Raw genomic sequence first — 16,918 nt, forward strand, 5'->3', positions numbered from 1 at the left:
TGTGACTGAATATAAATGGTTATTTAATCTGGCTTCTCCAGAAGAGGTGAGAGAGGGGAGGAGGAGGAGGAGGAGGAGGAGGAGGGCTGAGGAGTGTTTGACTGGGGGAGGAGGAGGGGGTCGTCCTGGGAGGGGAACAGGGGTGTGGAGGGCCGAGTTTAAAAAGGCAGACAGCGCCAACAGCCACTCATTCTCTCACACAATCTGATCCTGTCCTCCAGCTCCCAGCAGCCGCCGACTCAGCAGAAACCTGCAGCTCCTGTGATTCTGCTTTTTGACTCACATCAGAAGCCTTGGAACTCTACAGGACTTTTATTCTTTCTTTTTTTTACTCTCTCCTCTTGCCTGAAGGGATTTTGTTTTTATCAGATCTTTTGCCTCTGCAGCATGGACACCGCCACTGGGGACTATGCTGATAACTACGACTACTACGATGACAATGAGACTGCCTGTGACTTCTCTGAGTGGGAGCCCTCGTACTCCCTCATCCCGGTCCTCTACATGCTCATCTTCATCCTGGGCCTGTCGGGCAACGGCGTGGTCATCTTCACCGTCTGGAGGTCCAAATCTAAACGCCGGGCCGCGGACGTCTACATCGGGAACCTGGCCATCGCTGACCTCACCTTCGTCATCACGCTGCCCCTCTGGGCCGTGTACACGGCGCTGGGCTACCACTGGCCCTTCGGCGTGGCTTTGTGCAAGATCAGCAGCTACGTGGTCCTGGTCAACATGTACGCCAGCGTGTTCTGCCTCACCTGCCTGAGCTTTGACCGCTACCTGGCCATCGTGCACTCGCTGTCCAGCAGCCGGCTGCGCTCTCGGGGCACCATGCTGGCGTCCTTGGGCGCCATCTGGTTCCTGTCCGGCCTGCTGGCCGTGCCCACGCTGCTCTTCCGCACCACCGTCAACGACCAGAACAGCAACCGGACCACGTGCGCCATGGACTTCAGCCTGGTGACCATGAACCAGAGGCACGAGTTCCTGTGGATCGCGGGGCTCAGCCTCTCCTCCTCCGCTCTGGGTTTCCTCCTCCCGTTCTTGGCCATGACCATCTTCTACTGCTTCATCGGCTGCACCGTCACGCGCCACTTCAACAACCTGCGCAAGGAGGACCAGAAGAAGAAGCGTCTGCTGAAGATCATCACCACGCTGGTGGTCGTGTTCGCCTTCTGCTGGACTCCCTTCCACTTGCTGAAGAGCATGGACGCCCTCTCCTACCTGAACCTGGCGCCCACCTCCTGCGGCTTCCTGCGCTTCCTGCTGCTGGCTCACCCTTACGCCACCTGCCTGGCCTACGTCAACAGCTGCCTCAACCCGTTCTTGTACGCCTTCTTCGACCTGCGCTTCCGCTCCCAGTGCCTGTGCCTGCTCAACCTGAAGAAGGCCATGCACGGCCAGATGAGCTCCATGTCGTCCACGCTCAGCGCCCAGACTCAGAAGTCAGAGATTCAGTCTCTGGCCACCAAGGTGTAGAGGGTGGGAGGAGAGGTGGAGCGTGGCCGCGGGACGGTCCCAGCTCCCATCACTGGAACACTTCTACAAAATTCAAAAGACTTTTACGTGAGATGACGAACTATTGCTCCTCGCAGTCATGAAATCCATAAATGTTCCCTCGATTCCACAGCGAGACGAGTGGACGCTCTGTGTGTTGTGTGGACCTGAAGCCCGGAGCCGGCTGGCTGAGCTCCTTTGCTGCTTTGTTCCTCAAATTCTCAAAAAAAAATATGTAAAAAGTATATTTTTTGCTTTGTCCTGCTCTGTAAAGTTTTTTTTTTAAGAAACAAACACACTGACGTTGGGAATTGTAAGTCAATTTACACAGAAATCTGTTTACACTGGATGAAACATAAAGCTGTACAGTATTTTCATACCATAGCTTGTTTTGCTGTTTTGTTTTAGAAGCACTTGTAAAAAGAATAAAGATGTGTGAGCAGGGAAATGAAACAGAGCGGCGTCCTCTTATAAAGTTTGTTGTTTGTGAAGGTAGAAGTCTGCAGGAGGGGGGGGGGGGGGGGGGTGTAAGAGGAGAAAAGGTGTTGCGGCTTAATTATATAGTTTGCTGAGAGGAGACGGGGGCAGACAGGCAGATGGCAGTAGACAAATGTTGTCGGGGAACAGGAACGGGGCGGGGTGGCGGGTTTCCCAGTGTAGTCACAGCACTAAAAAGAGGGGGGGGGGGACTCTGTAAATAAATGTTCCAACTTGATGTATGTTTTATTTTCCAACATCACTGTAACTAACTACTGTATTAAAGATGTTCTATGAATATATACGTGTCTGCGTGTGAAAACCACAAATGGCTAAATTGAAGATTTAAAAAAGGTGAAGAAGAAGAAGAAAGGAAAGTTCTACCAAATGTAAATATTTGCAGAAAAAAAAGGGGGGGGGACTTAAAGGCCGGCAGTTTCACATCGGTTTCATTACGCCGTCTTGTTATTTCAGCGTTAAGTATCTCCAGAGGGTTGAAGCTTTGTTATGAATGCCCTGCGTTTGGTTTACACCTTCAGACTAATAGATCTCTAATCTCTATTGATTCACAGCCAGCATCCAGACTGTAACCGGATTATGCAAAGCGGCCGTCGTCCCCCCAGTGTGTATTCGATGCTCGGCTGCGACTTTCAATCGGCTGCTGACGCGGATCTGTGGGTCGCAGTCAAAGTGTCACACCATCCGAGCGTTTGTCCAGTCATGTGTTTATAAAATTAAAGTTTCCTGTCAAACAATGTGACAAAAAGACTTTCTGTCCCGCAGGAGGAGAAGCCAAACCGAACCCCACATGTTCACTGAATAATAGGGTCATTACCAATGAGTGACTCTTCTCAGGGACCCTTTGATTTGACAGTAATGAGCTCTGTTGGACATAATCACCGTTTAGAGATGGCGGCGGAGGGAGGGGAGAGGGAGGTGGAGGGGGGGTCTAATCCTGGCAGAAGTCGGGCCACCGAACAAGTAAATATTTGTCCTCGCCGACAAGTGATTGCAGTCAGAGCAGTTGTTGGGGTGCAGGATGGGGAGGGGGGGGCTGCAGATGCTCCACCAAACTCAGCGTAAAAGACAAAAATAAAAAAGTGAGCAAGGTGAGGAATGAAGCCACAGCTACACATCAGCTCTTTAAAGTAACAACACATGTGATCGGCCTCTTCTTGGTGCGAGAGCGATCATATGTTACCGATTGTCCAACCTGGCAACGAGCGGCGGCGGACGCTTGAAGCAGATCACAGGATGGATGCGAGGCGTTGGTCACGCTCAAACACGTACTTATTCATAGAGTCGAGTCAGATGGCGTTCGGAGGGGTTTATGAGCTGCAGAGCACGGCATCGCTCTAAAGAGCAGCGACCTTCAATCTGGTTCATCTTTAAACATTAGGAGTTTGACAGTAAAGACAGTGGAATCGGGGGGGGGCGGGGTGGATCATGCATGCCGGACCGGCCAGACTTGTTGTTATTGAGATGAGCTGGGCTGACAGCTTGTCCGATGCTGTTAGCCCTGCGAGCCCACTTTGGGATAACTCACCCAGAATACCAGCTGAGCAAAGCACGGCGGGGGAAACGGGGGGAAACGCCGCCAACACAAAGACAACAGGGCGTCTGAATGCACATAAATGTTACCCTGAGTTCGTGTGTGGCCTGTGTGACCTGTTTGTGTGTGTGTGTGGATGTTTGGGTGTGTGGGCTCCCCATGTATTGTCACCAGGGAGTTCAACCATGTTAACCCACTGGCACCTTAAAGTGTTTCTTTTCTCATTAGGAGAGTAGAACCTAAACATTTACACAGTTTGTCTATCATTTTAAGGACTTCCTGTCTCACCTGAAGAGCAAATGAGAATTTGGTTCCTTCCATGTTACTGTCAAGGATAAGTTGGTGGTAGTTTCTGCTTCAATTCAACTTTATCCACTTTTTACTATGACTTTTTCACTTTCAGCTTCTTCTTCTTACACATTCAAGCCAGCTCTGCAGTGTAGCTTCAGCCTTTAAGCATTCCCAAGCATTTTCCACAGGAAATGCATTTTATATTCTATTGTTCTGTTATTGTCATTAGTTATATGTTGCTCAATGCTTTCCCACTTAACCCCGAGTCCTGAAAACTATCAGTTTTGCTTAAATGTGTAAGAAATGGTCTGAAATATCTCATTTTATTTGCATATGGGCTAAATATCCTATAACAGGTGAGCACTGGAGTTTTTAGCAAAGTAGTAAGTAAATAGTTCATTTGTAGGGGACTACTTTCAGCGGCGTATTAACACACATTTAGTGTTCACATCGAGTGAGTAGCTGGACAGTGTGTGTTGATTTGAATAAAAACGAACGATCTTTTCCCTTTTGGTTTTTGCTTCACAGAGAATCCTCGTTATCAGGATCAGTTAACTTTTGTTTTGAACACAGATTATCAGCGGGCTAATCTCAACGGACCGTCACTCTGCACCTCCGGCCTGAAGTCAAACACACTCAAGCAGCAGACACAGGTGTCGTCGGCGTAAGTCGCCACACCCAAATGGGACTTCTGAACCAAAACACAACTGTTGGCTTCTCCTCAGATCTCCCTGCTGTTCCATCCCACCCAAGCAGCAACAAATGCACTCTGCAGTGTGTGTGTGTGTGTGTGTGTGTGTGTGTGTGTGTGTGTGTGTTCATATGCACATGTAAACAGAGATCTGACACATTCCATCTCCTGTCAACGCTCACCCTACTTTCTCTGCAGCAATTCGTCCACCTGTTGCCAAGACCATAACACACACACACACACACACACACACACACACACACACACGATCCTCAGTCCTATAATCACTCCCAGGACAAACAGCGTTAGCTCGGGGACACGTATCACAAAAGACACAGTTAGAGAAAGTTTATCTCCATACAATCCACCCATTAGTTGGTTTAACGTGGAGTAGAGGAGGGAGGAGGAGGAGGAGGGGGAGAGCATCAGTTATTACCTGCACCAAAACCTTTGTCTGTCAGATCAGAAGGTCCTTTGGGTGTCCCTCTCCCTGCCGGTCTGGTGGACTCTAAATGGACCATCATGTACTAAATGAACATCATGCTGGACTGAAGAAGACTTGAAACTAGAGATTGAGACCATAAACTCATGTTTACAATGTTTACAGAGGTAATAAACAATAAATAAAGGTCATTATCTATCTATACAATCAGACTTCTTTTAGCAACCAGAGGAGTCGCCCCCTGATGGCCAGCAGAGAGAAGGTTAAGGCACTTGCCGCCTAGGTCTAATGGAGCCCAAAAACTTCAGGAAGAGGAGATTAGTGGGATAATATTCTGAATCAGTTTATCCTCCATTTGGGTTGATAAAAATAAGCTTAGCAGTAAGAAACTGAAACAACTTTATATGTCAATTTCCTTAACAAATCCTTTATTTCTCTGTAGAAAATGAAATATTGGAGAACAGGTAGGATTTTGTATGACGGACCATCTTTTAAGCTCCAGATTGACAGCTTTGTGATGAGGATTAAGGCTCACACTGTACTGTTAATAACACAAAGTGTCTGAGACGTTGGTGTTCTGAGTTCTGAGTCTAGACAGCCTCTGATCCACCAAAATACAAGTCGGTACAACCTGACAGAAAACTGGAAAGTCACAGTTTCACCTCTGTCAAAGCTGAAAAGCCTCATACTAATTATATATAACAATATAGACGACCTGAACATGCAGCATTTATTTTTTCAGTCATTTCTGTAATGAACTGTTAACAACCGGACACGCTAATGTGATACTAAGTGGTCCAGATGATCCAATGATGATGGAGTAAAGAATAGTGATAATCAATAGTCATAACAAAGAACATGTGTTGCATGTATGGTTATGGGTATGGTAAATGGTTTGATCCCTATGCACATAAACTTGGAGTATTTTGTTTTCAGACACAATCCTGTTAATTCCTATTTAAATGCATCAGTAATCACTGTTGACCAGGTGTAATGAAATGAATTCATGCATAACATTTGTTTGGCGCTATAAAATACAAGACATTTGCAAATGATTCCAACCCTATATATATATATATATATATACATATGGGCTGCAAAAATGACTTTAATTGTCGATGAATCTGCAGATTATTTCTTTGATCAATCATTTGCTCCATGAAATGACGTCTTTCAAGACATTTATATATTTTTTTCATATACGTCACTTCATGAGATTAAATCACAGTATAACGTTTGTACTCCCGTCCCCTTGTGCTTGAATCTTGATAGTGATCAATGGCATTCCACAACATTTGTGAAACGGACAAGAAATCACCACACATCTTATCAATAAGGTCTCACAAATAACTGCATTACATGTCTAATAATGCCTCACTAAAGTGGCCACTTGAGTCCCCAATACACACACACACACACACACACACACACACACACACACACACACACACACACTGCAGCCTCCCCCATTGACTTCTCTCCCACACGACGGCTGTAAACGGCTCCAGGATCACTATTGAAATCACGCTTTGTCTCGGTAATCTGTGTGGTTAAAACCTGGAAGTGGCCTCTCGCTCGGAGGAAAAACACAGCATTTACACCAGATCAGTGTTTTCATGGTAATGTTGTTATCTTTTGGCACATTTCTAGAGAGGTGATTAGTGAAATCTCCCCCCCCTCAAAAACGGCCCGTCATTGTTATTCACTGTTGCCGAGGGTGACGTCCACTCCACCCGCTACGGGACTAACTAGACCTGATGGGGTGGCTGAGAGGAGACGAGGGTATACAGTGAAGACTGGGGTTAAACTTGCAGCACATATGTGGCCCCCGTGTGCATCCATCCAGCCATGAAACCCGTGAACCCGCTGCATAGTAATGAGCCCCCGCTGCGGTGGATATCGTTAGGCGAGAGACGCTGCTTCCGAGGACAGCGTGGCTTGGCCAGACCTGAATGTGATGGGCTCTCGTCCCCTCCGGATATGGCCGCTCGGTGCCCATCATCCCCTTATTCCACACAAAGATCCTCTTCACATCCTTCTCTATCCCGTCCATTGTGGAAAAGGGGTGGGGGGGGGGGGGGGATGAGGGGGGGCGCCTCCAAGGCACAGGGCTTCGTGGGGACTAAATGCATCTCCTGTCACTGGCTGGTCCCCGGTGCCAGTTCAGCTGCTGGAGGCACTCAGGTGCGTCTTCCACCAGTTGATATCAGAGGTATCGACGACAGGGCTCAGATCACCTCGTTACGCCCTCATGAACACGGGATCAGGTGCTGGACCTGCTGGTGTTTAACCCCATGTTGTCCCTTCATCACAAGCTGGAACAAACGGCACATTTTTTAAATAAATCTGTCCTCATGTGGGGAGCAGGGAGCAGGTAGATCACCATCACGGTGATGAATTATTCAAATTCCATTAGGAAGTCACATCTTCTTCATCATGACAGCAGCTCTACTGTTTGGCCACTGGGGAGCAGCACCAGAATGCAGATGGGGAGTCAGCTCCACCTTCCAGCTGGTCTCTGACTTCAAATACGGGACTTCACGGGTCCCATCACAATTCTGATATTGTACAGTTTCCTCAAAGATAAGAGCCTTTATTCAGTTGTTATTCAGGGTCACACAAACTGTGCATTTCCACTGTTTGATGTTCGTGCTGCAAAGGACTAAACATTAATTAATAATAGTTTCACGCTGCTCCACTGCAGCTTCATAATACATAAATTATAAAACGGCTTCATCACTCTCTGTGAGAAAGGTGACTCAGGCGTTTTTATTGATCTAGATGGGAGTCTGGTGAGCTCCATGTAAATGAACTGCTGCCACCTGCTGGTCAGATTGAACAATTACCTAAACTATGTTTTCTCAAGGGTAAAGTCACACAGTGTGCTTTTTAATTGAATAAATTATCATTAAGGTTTTTGCGGTGTACTATGTAACTCCTCTGGTAGATTGAATAGATGTTGCACTCCTGGCACTCATGTTAATTTGGGGTTTAAAATCGAGATTAAATGAAAAATGTTCTTTTTAACCCTTTTTAGTCAGATCCCAGGTCATTGTGCACGATATACTGTATATATATATATATATATATATATATATATATATATATATATAAATGTATTTATTTATATATATATATATATGCCAAAAAAGTTAAACTAATCTTAATCCCGTCTGCCTTTAATGTTTAGTCTTTCTATGTGCATATCAAACCCTCAAACTTGTTTTAAAGGCAAAAATAATGACACAAAAATGCATCGACTGCATTGAAGTGAATGGGGAATCTATTTTCATAGTCTCACTAAAGATGCTTTATTATTTTTTGACCATTGACAGCCTCCTCGGTACAGTAATGATCAAACAAGCAAGAACAACAGCAATTATTGTCCTGGATGCTTCTGACGCTGGTTTGTCACCAAGACAAACGATACATATTCCCTTTCATCTCCCGGAGTTAAGTCAGCTTCCTGCGTGAGCTTTGGGCCGGACGGGCGTTTTGTGCTGAATCAGCGGCGGGCAGGTCGGAGGCAGCGGCTTGCGGCACTGGCAGAACCTGCTGCCCGGTAGCGAGACCCCCGGATCCCTCGGGAGGAGCCGAGAGCCGGCCCCCTTCGACGAGCTCAGCGTCTCCGATTTGGCGCGGGGGCAGATGATGACCGGGGCGCAGGTCTTAGGGACGATGGTGGTCATGGTCCGAGTCAGGACTCGTCCTCGCCTGGACGCCAGAGAAGGAGCCGCTGATGGCTTCGGCGTCCTGCCGGGACCTTTGCAATCTTGCTGTTCTTTGAGATGCTGCAGATTCTGGGCTTGCCAGCTCTGGAGCCTACATTCCAAGTCTTTCAGAGCCTGGTCGGTGTAGGCTTGCATCTCCTTACGAACCTGAGTCATCTGCACCTCAAACTCATCCTTCAAGGCCCTTTGGCTCGCCTCCAGCTTCTTCTCGAAAGCAGCACACATCTCCTCATCCTTTAGAGCGGTCTTATCTTCGATCTCATCAGCCTCTTTCTTCCCCTCGGCTTCGCCGTTCACCTGTGCCATCTCCGTTTCCCGGTCTTTCACTCTCTGGACCAGCTCCGATATGCTGCTCTTCGTGCCCACCTGTGATCTGATCTGCTTACGCACCTGTTGGAAAACAGACTGCACCTTCGCCTGCGTCTCCCTCTCTGCAGCGACGCCGTCCTCCACCTCCACGTGTTCATCCTCCAGACTGGCGGAGGACGTCTGTCCTTCTGCTCTTGCGGCGTCGTCCTTCTCCAGTTCACCGTTTACCATAATTTGTGGATTTAATTCAGATACTTCGCTGCCGACGTCCTTCCCCTCGGCCTCACTGTTCACCTGTGCCATCTCTGTTTCCCGGTCTTTCACCCTCTGGACCAGCTCCGATATGCTGCTCTTCAGGGCCTTCGTTCCCACCTGTGATCTGATCTGCTTACGCACCTGTTGGAAAACAGACTGCACCTTCGCCTGTGCCTCCTTCTCTGCAGCGACGCCGTCCTCCACCTCCACGTTTTCATCCTCCAGACCGGCGGAGGACATCTGTCCGTCTGCTCTTGTGCCGTCGTCCTGCTCCAGTTTACCGTTTACCATAATTTGTGGATTTATTTCAGATAATTCACTCATTTTCTCCTCCTCTCGTCTTGACGGCCGCTTTGCTCCCTCGGACTGAGCGAGGACAATTATGTGCCAGGAGCGCTGGCGTGGGAAGGACCTGATTCACTGAGGTGTTCGTCCTCAGGGGGACTGGTCACCAGGGGAATTAAAGTGTGTAATGCAGAGACGCTGCTTTAATCATTGTGCTGACACAACAGCGAAGCTGAACCAAGAGAGACAACAAATCTATAAAAACCAGTAGTTTTTCAAGTAGATGAGACCATTAAAAGCCTGCAAGCCTCTTAAAAACACAACAAACACCTCCTATATCACATTATTAAATTAAATAGCTGTGGTTACGTAAAAAGATTTATATTATTTAATCCAGCGTGTTGTGTTTCTCTGTCAGCATGTGTGTCGTTGCATCCCATGACAACCGTGAAGCTCCTGGTAACGCCGTGAAAAACAAAGATCTTCAGGGACATTTGTACCAAGGGGGGGGGTCTAATTAGTGAGCTGTTACTGGAATGTGTTGTAAAACTAACATGTATTATTCTAGTGCATGTGTTCGATGGAGGACTTGATGTCTAGAAGAACACTTACAATTAATTATCTGTCGACTATATATTGATTTGCTAGATGGTCAGTAAATATCCCGCTTTGTGAAAAGAGTTTGTGTTTTGAATCAAATCTTATACATACATACATAATCCTGAAGCACGAAGGGACTACCTACTCAACTTTACAGATTCCTGCTGACAACAGCAATTATCAAACTCAGACTGGGTGATTTAGTACAGTGGGGACATTTGTGCTCAAGTGTACAATTTGTTGAGGGTAAAGTAAATGATATAATACAGATTACATAATATAGAATAAAAGAAACATATCTCTCTTTGCTTTTCTTTCAGTGGATAAATACCCCGACTAAATCTATGCTGGACAGACTACCATTACTAACCTGCAATCCTATGATGCTAACAGATGCTAACAGATGTTTAGGATAAGGATCCTCAACATCTTCTACTAAATGCACCATTCTTATCTTCAATACCATCCATTATTCCATCCAACATCTCCATATCCAACTGGAGACGAGGGTCATAAACATCTTCCTGTTCCATACTTCTACCTCTCATATGACGTTGACTAGACTCCTTCTCTTATAAACACTGCAAACCCTCCACCACAAGCGTCTTGAAAAACCCTCTCATTCGAGTTTTTCGCACCATCAACGCCTCTGACCAGGTTCCTCATGGAGATTTCAAGTGAAACCTGCTAGATCACCCCTTTCACACCAACAAATCCTTCCATCTTCCCTATCACCTCAAGTACAACAGCTTTGACCAACCGAGCAGCAGATTTACAGAATACAAACAGCATCAGCCAGAATCATTCTTCACCCAGCTCCTCCTTCAAATACAGGCTTCCTACACCTTTTCTAAAGTCAAATTCAAGCACTTTTCAAGCATTTCCAGCACCTTCCAGCTGTGGTAAACTCCATATTTGTACCAATCCAATGGTCAGTATTCAGTCTACTTATGATGTCACTTGTTCATCACATTAAATGAGATGTTATTGTCCTCTAAACAACCAACATGATGTTTGGAGACAGCTTTTTACAGAAGGACCACAAATGAAAGGAAAACTAATTCCACTAACAGATCCACAGAAATATAATCACCAACTATTTTCATCATCTGTTCATCATCAAAAGTCATTTTTCATAAAGAAATGTCAGAAAATGCTGTTTTCAGTCCCTCAAATATGGAGATCTTCTTTTCTCTGTTCTATCATAGATGTCATCACATACAACACACATTTCAAGACCTTTAGTCTAAATCCAAGCACTTTTCAAACATTGAAAACACTACAATAAAGTGTTTTCAAGGATTTCCAGCACCCGGACGAACGCTGCAAATAGGGTTGAATGAATGAATTCAATTTAAGATGATTTAATGGCTGCCGTCCATTCTCGTTATCGTTGCCATTCCTCGCTGATCTCTCCACTACTCCCTGATGAACTCGTTCTATTTCTTCTTTTCCCCCTTTTTTCCCCCTCCTTGAGTCTTTTCCCAACCCCCCACCTTCATCCTGAGACTCCACAGCCGGAGCAGCACCTATATTTCTTTGTTTGCAGCAGCTCTCCCTCCGTCCTCAAGCTCATGTTAGTACCAGTATTTATGTATTAGTATTCCAAATAAATCAAAGTATATATAATAAGTGGATAAACTAGTAACTATTATTCAATATATGTATTTAATGACTATGTATGTTGCTATGTGAAACTTCTTCATAATAGAAGTTGGTGAATCTGATTACATATAAAACAATGAGTTTAGATGGAAACTAATAGAGATATTGATATTATTTCAGGTGCCTTGAAAGTCGTTCTGCTTGTTTTTTGGATCACAGATCCAGGTTAGCGCAGAGATGACAAGTGAAGAGCATCTCCTTGATTTATTGACTTTGGGGTAATTATATTTGTGACTTTCTTTTAACAGATTTATTGTCTGGTGTTGACGTTTATGGAAAAGGTTTTCCCATGTGCACGTGGTTGCTTTATATATTGCACAAATATACAATGTTGTGATATGTCAATGTTTGTGATTTTCAAATTAAAATTCCACATATTCATACTATCTTTTGTTCTCTTATGCATATAGTATAACAAACTTTTTATAATAAACATTTTTCAGATGTTGCACTGTTTTCTTTCCGACTGCTCACACAACAATGCCCAAATACGGAGTACATCCACTACTAAAAAAGATACTACACAATAGCTTTGCATCCTTATCTGTAATAATAACATTTATTGGAAAACTATACGTGGAGGAGGATCAATGAGCTGCAGGCATTTTTAAGTGTTCACTCGGCTCCACCACAGCGAGCCAATGAGAGTTCTGCATTAGTGAGCCTCCTCTCGGCACTAAACGCTAACACATGGCCAACTTCTGGAGAAAAAGCAGCTGTAACTCTAAACCTGTGTGTGGATAAACTGCTTTTCTGTATCCCTTTGCAGAAAAGAAAAAAATGTTGTTTTGTAATTACTACTACTACTACTACTAACAGAAGTAGTGTCAACCCGATAAAAGGTCTAATGACATCAGTGATATGCTGACATGTTTTCTCAAGTAATCTTTGTATAACAGCGAGCATCAATACTCCTCCTCCTGCATCTCCTCCTCATCGGTGGGTGTGGATTTACAGACTTTCTTCTCAGCTTCTTAAAATTCAGAAGTTCATTGTAGATTTCATTCTGACAATCAGGTCAGGTCACCGGAAGGAAGATGGTGAGTTACCTTTCACTCTTCAATAAGACCTTGTGTTTGTTTTTCTTGGTGATTGAATGACATTATGTGTGCTTTTCTGATTATAGACAACATACACGGATAAAGGTGAAAAGGTAGGTAAACCCTATTCATATGTATTGATCTTCTTTTCAGTTTCATAGAGCAGAGAGTGGAAAACAAATTGCACTAAAGGGCTTTCATTGACATTAAGCCAAAATGTATTAGTGTTATTTTGAATTTGCATTTCTTGACTGACATATTTCCATTTAGAAGCACATATTTGAATTTTGAATATTTTAATGATAAATACAACAATGAATTAAATATTTGTTTTTGTTCTCAGCATGAGCAGGGCAGGTTCATCTGCTTCGATCACATCACTTTCTGGGTTGGAAATGCAAAACAGGTAAGTTACCTCACACTGCCCGCGGTCCTGGTTCATGACAACCTGGCAAACTTACGAGTCCAATACACAAAAACAAGCTCACCAAGAGAGTCACTACTGCAGGGGAGGTGATTAAACATTGCAGGATCTCTTGTATTATTCACATAACTTATTTGCACTGTTGTCTGCTGTATTTGTGGATGTTTTATATGGTGTGTTATGTGTTTTCTATGTTTCTTATCTGATAGAATAGAATAAAGTCAATCTTATTTAATCTAAATGGCACAAACTGATTGAAGCCACGCTGGCCCACCAGGAGATGGCGCTATCAGAAAATATTAAGGCCAACCTGTTGCAATCATGCATAAGAGACTGTTGATTAAAATGATTGTCCTGGACAGGCTGCATCATATTACTGCAACAAGCTGGGATTCGAGCCTTTGGCTTACCGGGGTTTGGAGACGGGCAGTCGGGAGGTCGTGTCCCACGCAGTCAGACAAGGCAAGGTAAAGAACCTGCAGGCACACGAATGAGAAAACAATCAGTGTGATGAACCCGGTTTACCTTTTAGTGAGAATAATGAATAGAAAGTGTTTAATTACACAATAATCTATTGTGTAGTTTGGAGGATTGTAACACTCAAAGTGAATGATAGCAGTAGGAGGAGTTAAACCTTTGCACTTTGTATTTCAGATCGTTTATGTCTTCTCATCTGCCCTGAATCCTGGAAATAAAGGTACTCAATATAATTGTGTTTGTTGTAATAATACCCAATACATACACACGACCATTGTTTTTTTAAATTTATCTGGTATTCACAAGAACAATATATTATATATGGGTCACACTATTTTTATTCAACCAAACACAGGATTCTCATTTAGTTTACTCACTTTGTAATGATTGTATCCGTCACAGATTTATTCAACTTAAAAATTTACGTCTATCACAAATTACCTTAAATGGCCTCCTGGCTCCTGTAATGATATACTTATTATAAATAAAAACAAACAATTGCAAATCAATTCCATATCCATCCTGACCTGCTTTTAAATGAACTTGAAATAATCCATTTCAATGTGCACAAGGCCAGAGAACGTCACAGAAATATGAATGTTCACTAGTCCCCTCTATATCATATCACATATAAGAGCGTTGTCGTGGGCAACCGGACGTTTCTGCAGTCTCTAACTGACTCATTCAGATATTTAACCTCTTGTATTCGTGAGCACAGAAACTTTAGGATAAAACTTTCAAGGATTACAAGACCTGGATGGCTGAGAACCTCCACAGTGTCCCCTCTATAGATTAATAAAACATGCGGTAATACATTTAAAATCATGATTTGAGATGCTTGAAAAGAGTTACGGATGTGTAACGATGCATTTTTCTCATCTTTTCTAAGAGATGGGAGATCACTTGGTGAAACACGGAGATGGAGTGAAGGACGTTGCATTTACAGTGCAGGACTGTGATTTCCTCGTGCAGGTAACACCACCGGGTTTTATTTATATCACCACCGCTGAGGTTGTATTTAATTGATTGTTAGATTCCTGTTGTTTAACTCACCGTTCATCCTCGTTCACAGAAAGCCAGAGAGCGTGGTGCGGTCATCGTCAAGGAGCCCTGCACCCTGGAAGACAAATGTGGTAAAGTCAGGCTGGCCGTGCTTCAAACGGTAAGTCCACTCAGTATGAATCCTACATTTCACTATTTAAAATAAAGGCAGAGTTGTAGACTTGCTTTTGTCTGCTGCAGTACGGTGACACCACACACACCTTCGTGGAGAGGACCGGATACAGCGGGTTGTTCCTGCCCGGCTTCCTCCCGCCTGTGTTCAAGGACCCTTTATTAGCCAAACTGTGAGTCCACGTAAACCAGTAAAATGTTGAATATGAAGTCAGGAGGAGAGCTAAATGTACGATTCTCTGCTTCCGTGCAGACCAAGTGCAAAGCTGAACTTCATTGATCACGTTGTGGGAAACCAACCGGATGATGAGATGGTCCCAGTGGTGGATTGGTAATCAACTATTTACTTTTTGTGTTTCACATGAGAGAACAACATACCTGCTCTTCGGGGGGCTGGAAAGGAGGACTCAACGGGTGTCTGTTTCTTACATAACTCTTTTTTATTGGCATGAGTCAGTGATCAGCATGACTTTGCATTTCTTAAGTGGGCCCCACATCTGGATCTGGTTTTTCTCCCCATCATATAGGCATGTAAAGGCGGGGAGAAGGCAGTTCTCTAAATGAGCAAGCTCATTGGTTGAGCCTGGAGAGAGGGGTGTAGGACAGGCTGGAGGTTTTTAGAAGTTAAACTCATTAAACCTGCTCATAAGTCAAAAAAGTCATTCATGGTGCAAGTCTCCAATTTAGAGGGTGAGATAATAGCAGCAGTAGTGTTGGGCATGTAAACAAGACAAATTCACTAAACGTAACAAATCATTCAACATGTTAAAACTACAAAAGAGGCCTTTACATGATGTTTGCACTTACTTGACCACTGGTTTGGTGATCAGGTACCAAAGAAACCTCCTCTTTCACCGCTTCTGGTCGGTGGATGACAAGCAGCTTCAGACCGAGTTCAGCTCGCTGCGCTCCATCGTCGTGGCGAACCACGAGGAGACGGTGAAGATGCCCATCAACGAGCCTGCCATGGGGAAAAGAAAGTCTCAGATCCAGGCAAGTTCTTTACACTAATATATATATATGTGTGTGTGGACTGGGGATCTGCATAGTAATAAATAACCTTTATACTTGCAGGAGTACGTGGAGTACTACGGAGGTCCAGGGGTGCAGCACATAGCCATGAACACATCAGATATCATCACCGCGGTAAGAATACCAGACGCTTTGTATGTGGATGCATCACTAACGCAGCAACCATGAATCTCTGATGAATCCCCTTATTTGCAGATTCGTAACCTGAAGGAGCGCGGGACGGAGTTCATGTGTGTACCGGACACTTACTACGAACAACTCAGGGTCGACCTGAAAAACTCAAAGGTCAACATCTCAGAGGACCTGGACGTTCTGCAGGTCAGATCTAAGGTCACGGTGGACGGATGGACCTTATGTTTAAGCAATGCTTGTGTTTTGTAAATGAATGAGTCATTTTTGTGATCTCACCGACTTCCAGGAGCTGAAGATCTTGGTGGACTACGACGACAACGGCTACCTGCTTCAGATCTTCACCAAGCCGGTCCAGGATCGGCCCACTGTGTTCTTGGAGGTCATTCAGAGACACAACCACCAGGTGAGGGCGCCACTACTGCAGAGATGACAACTTGTACAGGGAAAGGGTTACTCTACATCTCAATACGACATCAGGGATGGAAATAAAACTCACTTTACTGCCGAACCAGTAAAAAACACATGGTTTTATCTGCAGGGCTTTGGTGCAGGAAACTTCAAGTCTCTGTTTGAAGCCATCGAAGCGGATCAGCACGCTCGGGGGAATCTGACCATCCTCACACCCAACGGCGTTTCAAAGAACATGTGATCATCATTGCTTTACATCCGGAGGAAGGTCTGAATAACATCAGTTAACTGAGAAAGACCCCTTTATGTTGAGGGTCCTGTTTACTTTTTAAGCGTGTTATATTAATAATAATAATGTGCAACATCAATGCTTTGATATTGTGAGATATACAATAAAAATGTGCAAAGGATGTTTATTAAAATTCTTATTCTTTAATTTTTTT

At 44.4% G+C, this 16,918-nt stretch overlaps 2 protein-coding genes across 2 annotated transcripts; both read left to right on the plus strand.

Annotated features, from left to right (window-relative positions):
* The first annotated feature begins 208 nt into the window (after positions 1-208).
* Positions 209-2,734, plus strand: aplnra (apelin receptor a). Its single transcript, XM_084024770.1, has one exon. It carries the CDS (start codon positions 388-390, stop codon positions 1,471-1,473), a length of 1,086 nt encoding a protein of 361 aa, XP_083880896.1. The 5' UTR covers positions 209-387; the 3' UTR covers positions 1,474-2,734.
* Positions 2,735-12,479: 9,745 nt separating this feature from the next.
* hpdb (4-hydroxyphenylpyruvate dioxygenase b) lies at positions 12,480-16,758 on the plus strand (the record flags this gene model as incomplete). The annotated part of the gene is made up of 15 exons (XM_084025687.1): positions 12,480-12,507; positions 12,807-12,829; positions 12,916-12,942; positions 13,173-13,235; positions 13,616-13,720; positions 13,908-13,950; positions 14,620-14,702; positions 14,803-14,892; positions 14,973-15,076; positions 15,157-15,234; positions 15,734-15,896; positions 15,978-16,049; positions 16,131-16,253; positions 16,354-16,470; positions 16,606-16,758. 15 exons carry the CDS (start codon positions 12,480-12,482, stop codon positions 16,714-16,716), a joined length of 1,230 nt encoding a protein of 409 aa, XP_083881813.1. The 3' UTR covers positions 16,717-16,758.
* Positions 16,759-16,918: the final 160 nt, after the last annotated feature.

Source organism: Eutrigla gurnardus (genome assembly GCF_963514095.1).
Source record: "Eutrigla gurnardus genome assembly, chromosome: 13".
In the NCBI taxonomy this organism is placed as follows: domain Eukaryota; kingdom Metazoa; phylum Chordata; class Actinopteri; order Perciformes; family Triglidae; genus Eutrigla; species Eutrigla gurnardus.

Excerpts from the sequence above, each read along its gene's own strand:
- aplnra (XM_084024770.1), top strand. The coding sequence starts at position 388 with ATGGACACCGCCACTGGGGACTATGCTGATAACTACGACTACTACGAT.